General features: G+C 39.1%; 1 protein-coding gene and 1 non-coding gene across 5 annotated transcripts; both read right to left on the bottom strand.

Moving 5' to 3' along the window:
- Nucleotides 1-219: 219 nt before the first annotated feature.
- TRNAL-UAG (transfer RNA leucine (anticodon UAG)) lies at nt 220-299 on the bottom strand. Its single transcript has one exon. It is a non-coding gene; the product is annotated as a tRNA-Leu (tRNA).
- Nucleotides 300-881: 582 nt separating this feature from the next.
- LOC107773425 (putative late blight resistance protein homolog R1A-3) lies at nt 882-4,862 on the bottom strand. 4 transcript variants are annotated; one of them, XM_075222442.1, is made up of 3 exons: nt 4,614-4,862; nt 1,784-4,424; nt 882-1,435 (listed from the first exon to the last, which is right to left on the bottom strand). In XM_075222442.1, exons 2-3 carry the CDS (start codon nt 4,419-4,421, stop codon nt 1,425-1,427), a joined length of 2,649 nt encoding a protein of 882 aa, XP_075078543.1. In that variant the 5' UTR covers nt 4,422-4,424; nt 4,614-4,862; the 3' UTR covers nt 882-1,424. The 4 variants fall into 4 exon arrangements, 3 of the variants coding, with proteins under 3 accessions (XP_075078543.1, XP_075078542.1, XP_016448331.2); XR_012695316.1 differs by lacking the exon at nt 1,784-4,424; XM_075222441.1 differs by lacking the exon at nt 4,614-4,862 and having other exon boundaries at nt 1,784-4,607.
- Between the last annotated feature and the right edge of the window lie 4,291 nt (nt 4,863-9,153).

The raw sequence follows: 9,153 nt of genomic DNA, 5'->3' as shown, positions 1-9,153 counted from the left end.
GTTCCTCTTCTTATGATGAGTCTATTGTTTAAACAAGTATTGCCCTTTTGTTTTCTTAAGATAGATCAGCTTTTCAGGGAGATTAGGAGGAAAATTGGATACATTATTTACAATAATCACTTTATAATATGAAAATTCATAATTCATAACAGTATGGAAACGAATTAACATTAGAAAGCATGTTTTGAAAAATAAAAAAACAAAAAACCACAAAGTAATTGACAGCTGTGGGATTTGAACCCACGCCCTTTCGGACCAGAGCCTAAATCTGGCGCCTTAGACCACTCGGCCAAACTGTCTAGAGATGGCAAAAACTCGTCGATTTAATTTATATTAAAAATTCTTGCAGCGTCTCAACTTGAGTTTTCACCATGACATGATGTGTTTTACCTTTGTCTTACAATGCCACTCAAATTCAAATTGACAAGAAACTGTTTTTTCAATTTCATTTAAAGGTTCACTTGGACGAAAATGTTAGATTTGAGATAGAAATTTAAATAACATATTTTCAAGTGTCATTTGGAGTGAAACATGTATTCGATATTCAAATTTAGGTGAAATACATAGAGAACGGCCTAAAGTTGCCACGTCTGTTAATTTAGATACATTAACTAATGTTGTATACTTAGCTTGTGTTCAAAATTTAGTATACTTTTAGTTTCCCAATTTTAAAAGAAGTCTACTTCAGACTGCATAATTCAACACTCTTTGGCTTTGATTTCTCATGTTCTCTAGCAAGAGTGACATGGGGAAGACTAAGAAAAGCTTAGCAACAAGAAGAATGATGTTTCCAAATGGCCAAATATAAAAGTAGTAGCACTTGAAACAAGAACAACAATTAAAAACTCAAGACTAATGATAAAGACAAGATAAGTGGAGGGATATTTCACAGTCTGGTTATCATTATCTCTACAATGGAAAGCAAACTTAGGACATCACATAGGAACAACTAAGCAAAAGGAACTACTTCCTTTCCAATGTTAAAAATATTACTAGTTCAAATTGAACAACACTGTCTTGGCTTAGATTTCTCAAGTTCTCTACACGAGAACGATCTGCCAAACAGATATGGGGAAGACTAATAAAAACTTAATTAGCAGAAAAGAGATAAAATCCTTAGTTCAACTTGAAGCAACAGTAGAAGATAAACTAGAGAATGATGAAGTAACAAGTGATCACACCTTCTAAGCTTCTGCTATAGACAGTAGCGAAGCCAAGAATTTCCTCTAGGGTGTTCAAACTTGAAAGAATTAAACAAAAAAATCCCGACAAAGTGTATTGAATATATGTTACATACCTCCAAAACCTAATATTTTACTTATATATAAAGTGTAATTGACCACCCTTACCCGAGTGTAGCTTCGCCCCTGGCTATAGAACTCTGCGCAGCACCAGATGATCAGCTGTCTTGAACTAACTATTTATTAATCCCACCCTGCAAGGGAAAGAAACTCCGTCATCCTTGAAGCAGATCAACGGCGTTAAAAGCATCATAGAACCATATGAAGAGTTTAGGGGATATATTAAAGTTCCGTTATTCTAAAGAATCACAACTGCAAGTGTTAAATGTGAAGAGAAATTAAAGTGAGCAACAAACTCTGTGTGGTCATTCTTTTGTTCTCTTTTGTGAATACATAATACCTTATAAAAATTAGATGTGTAAAGACTGAACTATTATTACACATTGTTTTCACCCTTGTTTCACAGTAGATATCATTATCAGACAACCAAATTGGAATATATAGGATGTAAAGTAGCAACACAAAGAAAAATATATACTAACTGATTTGGAAGTATTCTTTTGAGATAGTTTGATTCTCACAAGGTTTCTCATGGATGCGAATACTAAGGATATCATGCGCCATGCTCTCTTGCTCTTCTTGAATTTCTTTGACGGACTTTGCAACAGAACTTCTGCAGTTATGCAACTCTATTGACTCCAACGTACAAATTTCGCCAATATCTTTAGGAATTTCCTCCAGGTATAAGCATCGTTTCAGAACTAGGCGTTTCAGCTTTGGGAAGTTAACACTGCCAGCGTCCCAATGCTTCAGATTTGTCCTGTCGATTAGGAGGAACTTAAGTTGAACGAAATTCTCTTGGTTGTTTAATCTCCATACATCGCCATCAAATCCATTGTCTTTAATTTTAAGCACTTTGAGATTTGGCAGCGTTACAATATTAGCCATGTCTTCCCATGGTAAATAAGTACATCTTAATGTCAACCTCTTCAGAGATGTAGGCAAAGCATACTTACTTGGGAGAGGGTGCGGATATAATTTTCTAGAGCAGATTATCTTCAATATTTCAAGCTTATTTAAACACGAAAGGTTATTTAGCGTCTGGAAAATCATATCTCTCCTGCATTCTGCCCAAGCACCATGAATTTTCAGCCTCTTTAGATTGGGAAAACCAGTAAACAATCCCTTAGTACAACAGGAAATACTTATATCTGAAAGTCCCTCGAGATTTTGTAGCTTGAAACCGGACCCTTCTTTACTCGATGGAACACGAAAAGAAGAAATCTTTCTTACATGAAGATGCCTCAAAAGTTTCATTTTCCAGATATCCACTGGTAAATTAGAGTGTCCGCCAAAAACTAAGTTTTGCAGATTATACAGCTCGGACACTGACCTGTGAAGATCATCATAACAGTTGAATTCAAGATATCTGAGATGTACTAATTTTGTTAACTCGAGAGGGAATTCTCGGAAAGTATACTGAAGGATTGCCAACACTCTTAGAAGTTTGAAGCGCGCTAAAAAAGGTACTTGTTTAGAAAGGGGCGATACAAGTTTTAGTCCATTGAATAAGTACAAAGTTCGGGTAAAACTAGATGATGAATTCCAGCAATCAGTCGGAGAAATGGTTGAATGGAAACTGTAACGACGAACATAAGGCTTACAAGCTGAATCATTGAATCTTCTGATTACTTTATGAATTCTGGTAACCTGCATAAACTTCTCCTTTTCAGCTTGTCTTAAAATCAAGTCTCGCACCAGATCATGAACGCCACATGTTTTCATCTCGCCATTAAATCTCCGTTTTATAACCATTATTAAGTTTCTACTAATAAGATCCTCCAACCATTCTTTTCCAATTTCTTCCAAGCTTTTGACCCTTTCATTCCTTAGAAAACCATCAGCAATCCATAATTGGATCAATCTATGAATTTCAACCTCAAAACCTTCCGGGAAAGCTGCCATAGAAAGGAAGCTTGATTTCAGGTGATCGGGCAAGTAACTATAACTCATCGCGACCACTCCAAGACATTTATCTGGTTCACTAGCAACGATTTTACTTATAGTTTTGGCAACATCATTCCAACATTTTCGTGTTGTAGAAATTTTCGAGAGATGTCCTGCAACCACTAGAAGAGCTAAAGGTAGTCCTTGGCATTTTTGTGCTACTTGCTTTCCGATATCTTCTAATTCAGGAGGACATACATGTTCTACACCAAACACCTTGCCCTTAAGTAACTTCCAACTATTATCCGAATTCAAGAGGCTCATCTTATGAGGTTTGCTATCGGGATCTGCATGCTTAGCGACCTGTTCGTGCCTACTAGTCAAAATAATTCGACTCCCATTGTTATCATCAGGAAAAATTCTTGTCATAAGATCCCAGATTTCCTTACTCCAAATATCATCCATGACAACAAGGTACCTCCGACACTTTAACTTTTTGTATATCATATCCATCAGCTGATTGTCAGTACTTTCGTTAATCTCATCTCTCACATCCATTGGATAAGTCTCACTAATGTGAGGAATACAAGAAAGAATGCTCAACCATAAATCTCTAATTCGATATTCTTGAGATATCGTTACCCAAACATGGATGTCAAAGCGATTCCTGATTTCAGGATGATGGTATGCTTTTTTAGCAAGAGTTGTCTTGCCAATACCGGCCATGCCCAAAATTGAGACAACTTCTCGACCACATGGTGGCCCTATTAGTCGTCTCATGATTTTCATCAAGTCGTCTTCAAGACCCACGACAACATTTTCTAGACTCATATTTACAATATGTCTAGATGATGAATCAAGACCTAGCAAAGAATCCACTTTTGTACTACTAATAATACTACTATTTTGCATCAAGATCTTCCTCTTCACAGCATCAATCTTTTCTAAAAGTGGAGGCAAATCGTCACATATAGGCTGGCGTGACAATCCAAGTCTTGAACGACAACGTTCCAATTGATTAAATTCATATATATTTAGTTCAATCACATTCTCTGCTTCATTCACTGCAATTCTTATCTCTCTCTCTAACTCCTCAAACTGTTGTTTACATGAGTCTTGCCTTCTAATATTGCAACTACTCTCAAGAAAGTTTTGGAAATATCCAACACTATCAAGGAGTGATTCCACCATTTTTCTTGTATCACCAATTACCCAACGTGGCTTTTGTTGCATGACCTGCTTCAAAGTTTGAATTAGAGAAATCACAGCTGCATAACCCATCTCACACCAATGTGTACAATAAATTTTAAACACAATAAGGTACTAGTTTTAAACACAATAAATATGTTCCAATTTTATCAAATGAGAAGCAATCTCTCTCGGCATACAAAGAATATTTGAAACGACTTTCAAACCATACCGTACCTGCTACTGAGTCAGAAGTGCCTTAATCACTCAAGTATTTTCAAAGAGTAGCTCGGTGTACAAAGCATCTCACGTTCACCCAGGGTATTAGAAAGGATCGCACCCCAACGACTGTAATGTAAACAGTCTTCTATGACTTGAACTACTCAAGGATTATATTAGAGAAAGAGAAGTTTTTGTTTTCAATGCATTGAAAATATTTTTTGGGTACAACAGTCCCTACTAAATTTTCAATATAATATTCTAATAAACATTGAGAGAAGAATATAACATTAAGCTTTGAAAAAATGTATACTATTTCGTTAATTTGTATGCAACTGATTTGCTTCCCAGAAGTTACAGAAGAGAAAGTCAACGGTCCAAATTAAACGACTCAGTCTTGTTCTATTAAACAAGTTTAATCGGTTGTCTGGTCCCTTTCTTTTTGCTCACCTAATACACACAGTCCAATGCCTTTATTTTATATAGTACCCAGTATTCAAAAATTCCCGGATTTTTACTATTAAGGTTCATTAAAAGAGAAAGCGTTATTTATTTGGAGTTTTTTCGTTCTTAAAGTTCGAATCCGAGACTTCTCACCTCAAATCCAAGTCCTCTAGCTATGGATCTGTATACGGTCGAAATAGATTTCGGTTTTCGCTTGTCCGATCGAGTTCGAACGATGATCTATCGAAATAAGATCCCGAAGGTGGAACAATTAACCTCGAACCCGAGGAGGCCAATCCGTGTCGGGTTCGATATCATTATCAAGTTCGAATCCAAATCGAACCATGATGCAGAGTAGATCTATCATGCCTATAACCCGGAGACCAACCAATATTGACCTCGAATCAATTCGAGAGATCGAGCCAGAATCGGGCTTGAACCAAGATCAAGAGCTCGGGTCGTGATCGAGCACAAATCAAAATTGGGGGCTCTAAGCAAAATCGAGCTCACAGACAAAAACCGTTGCAATCCCACTAGAGAGAATCTTGGCAGAGATTGTGAAAAAGCTGACTTATCATGGGTCTCACACTGAATGTTTATTTTATTATGCTTAGAGCCAAATCTCTCCACTATAAAAGGGCTTGGTTACCATTTCTGGAGGACAAGTTTTTCCTCAGGCTTACATTGTAAAAAAAATAATATATTCCTCTACAGTAAAGAATGGTTCTTTCAGATTTCTTAGATTGATTTTATTTGTTGAATCCTAAGATTAATTGTTCCTTACAACGTTATCTATTTCGCATTCTCTGCAATCCATATTTCCATTTCTATTTATCCTTACAATTTGTGTTAAGTTACGCCGCATATCCTCGGAACTACATATAAATTCAACTCTATCCATTTTTCGGGTAAATAGTTTGGCGCCCACCGTGGGACCGAGGATAACACTGGTTATTTGATACTAATCTGAAAAAATATGCCATTGTGCTTTGCGCTTATTTCCAAAAACATCTTGAATTTCATATCAGCTACGAATAACCATTAATCAAATGGCTTCACCGATCGATAACGGGGCCGGTCTTCAAGACGAAAATAACAACTTGACACCCAGTACTGAAAGACCACTTGTGAATACTATTGGAGCTCGAATCAGAGCGCCAATTGATATCAATTCGCATGTAGCCATTTAGACAAACCTACATGCAGAACCGGAGAATAACATTCATGGTGGAACTCGGTCTGCGGTTCGAGATACTCATAACGTCGACGAAAACGGTGTTAGCTTGCGTTTGATTATTGAAATGTTACAATCCCAATAAGCAGCAATAGCCCAGTTGCAAAGCCAAACCCAGCTACAAAGCAGGTCGGAGCCCAATCCACCCCGAGAAATCACCCACAGAACGAAACCAGCCATAGTGAAGTCAAATGAGCAAGAATCGGCGACTACTCCCGAAATTGCTAAATTGGTCGAGGAACTCACAATGCGAGTCGAAGCCAACGATAAAAAAGTAAAAACTTATAATTCTAGGGTCGATCAGATCCCGGGAGCTCCACCAATGATAAAAGGGTTGGATTCGAAAAAATTCATATAAAAGCCTTTTTCCCTCGAGTGTGGCCCCAAAACCAATCCCCAAAATATTTCGTGTGCCAGAAATTCCCAAATATAATGGTACGACCGATACTAACAAACACGTCACCTCTTACACATATGCCATCAAGGGTAACGATTTGGAGGACGATGAGATCGAATCTGTTTTTGTTGAAAAAGTTCGGGGAGACCCTCTCGAAGGGAGCAATGATCTGGTATTACAATCTATCGCCAAATTTCATCGATTCATTTGCCATGTTAGCAGATTCGTTCGTAAAGGCACATGTTGGTGCCATAAAGGTTGCAACAAGGAAATCAGACCTCTTCAAAGTAAAGCAAAGGGGTAATGAAATGCTGAGGGAATTTGTATCCCGATTTCAAATGGAACGCATGGAATTGCCACCGGTCATAGACGATTGGGCCGTACAAGCTTTCAGCCAAGGGTTGAACGAGCAAAGTTCGACAGCATCACGTAGGCTGAAGCAAAATTTGATCGAGTGTCCAGCAATAACTTGGGCAGATATACACAATCGATATCAATCAAAAATTAGGGTTGAAGATGACCAGTTGGGAGCTCCGTATGGACTCGTGCATCAGAACAGGACAGCTACTAAAAATCAAAGAGAGATCGACAGAGAACAAAGGTCGAACAGAGACCGATATCAACCGTACATCGCAGATCGGATGAACAACGGTTCAACACGCAATACAGTTCGGAACAATCGAAGGATTGATCGAGGGCAAAATTCTCGGGGACTTATGAGCAAGAGCGGCTTTGATAAATATGTTGATCCTATAGAAGCATCTCGGTTATCAGAATATAATTTCAGCGTTGACGCTTCCGCCATCGTATCGGTCATCGGAAGCATCAAAGACACTAAATGGCCTCGACCCATGCAAACTAATCCTGCCCAAAGGAATCCCAATCAAATGTGCGAATATCATGGCCACAAAACGGAAGATTGCGGGTAACTAAGAGAGGAAGTAGCCCGCTTATTTAACAAAGGGCACCTTCGGGAATTTCTGAGTGATAGGGAGAAGAACCATTTTAAAAACAGGGATTTTGGCAAGCAAAACGAGCAAGAAGAACCGCAGCACGTCATTCACATGATCATCGACAGTGCCGATGCCCCTCAAGGACCAGTGTTTAAACACACTAAAACATCGATTGTGAGGGAAAAGCAATATCGAACTCAAGATTACGCACCCATAGGGACTTTGTCCTTCGATGATGAATATGCAGAAGGAGTCATCCAACCTCATAACGATGCACTGGTAATATCCATACTCATGAATAAAACTAAAGTTAAGCATGTGTTAATCGATCCAGGTAGCTCGGCCAACATCATCAGATTGAAGGTCATAGAACAGCTCGACCAGCAGGACTAGATCGTACCCGCAACTCTGGTTCTAAATGGATTCAATATGGCATGTGAAACCACCAAAGGCAAGATAATCCTACTAATAAACGTGGCTGGGAACCATCCAGGAAATGAAGTTTCACGTGATCGAAGGCGGCATGAGATACAATGCCCTTTTTGAAAGGCCATAGATTCATAACATGAGAGCCGTACCTTCGACCCTACACTAAGTCCTCAAATTCCCAACATCGAGATGTGTCAAATTAGTGTACGGAGAGCAACCGGGCGCAAAAGAAATGTTCGCCGTCGAGGAAGCGAAATCAATATCCTCGCCTTCACCGATAAAGGGATCGGGCTCAGAAGGAGTATGGGACACCAAATAGCAATCACATATGTCGGCTTCGACCCAGCCAGATAACCAGAAAATCGAAGAAGATGATGATCAAAGGGTCCCTCGATCTTTCGTGATTCCGGATGACTCTGATGCAACAAAATCAACAATTGAGGAACTAGAGCAAGTCACACTAATCGAGCACTGGCCCGAGCGAAAGGTATACTTGGGAACGGGGTTGAGCCCTGATTTCAGGAAGAAACTTGTTCAATTTCTTATCGATAACATTGATTGTTTTGCCTAGTCCCATTTAGATATAACAGGTATCCCACCGGACATAACGACGCATCGGCTAAGCTTGGACCCTAGGTTCAGACCGGTGAAGCAAAAGAGAAGACACCAGTTCGAGGAAAAGCACGCATTCATAAAGGACGAGGTAACCAAACTTCTCAAGATAGGGTCCATTCGGGAGGTGAAATATCCCGAATGGTTAGCCAATGTAGTTGTAGTGCCTAAAAAAGGGAACAAACTTAGAATGTGTGTGGACTATAAGGATTTGAACAAAGCATGCCCCAAAGATTCCTTTCCGCTGCCCAACATCGATCGCATGATCGATGCCACGGCCGGCCACGAGATCCTCACTTTTCTCGATGCCTATTCCGGGTATAATCAAATCCAGATGAACCCGGAGGACCAGGAAAAGACTTCGTTTGTCACCAGATATGGAACATATTGTTATAATGTGATGCCCTTCGGGCTAAAAAATGCAGGGGCTACTTACCAACGCCTAGTAAATAAAATGTTCGAAGAACAAATAGGTAAATCAATGGAAGT

This window comes from Nicotiana tabacum, chromosome 10 (assembly GCF_000715075.1).
Source record: "Nicotiana tabacum cultivar K326 chromosome 10, ASM71507v2, whole genome shotgun sequence".
Lineage (NCBI taxonomy): Eukaryota > Viridiplantae > Streptophyta > Magnoliopsida > Solanales > Solanaceae > Nicotiana > Nicotiana tabacum.
Note: the sequence above shows the minus strand (reverse complement) of the source record. Positions and strands in the feature narration are given on the sequence as shown.

Excerpts from the sequence above, each read along its gene's own strand:
- LOC107773425 (XM_075222441.1), bottom strand. The coding sequence starts at position 4,469 with ATGGGTTATGCAGCTGTGATTTCTCTAATTCAAACTTTGAAGCAGGTC.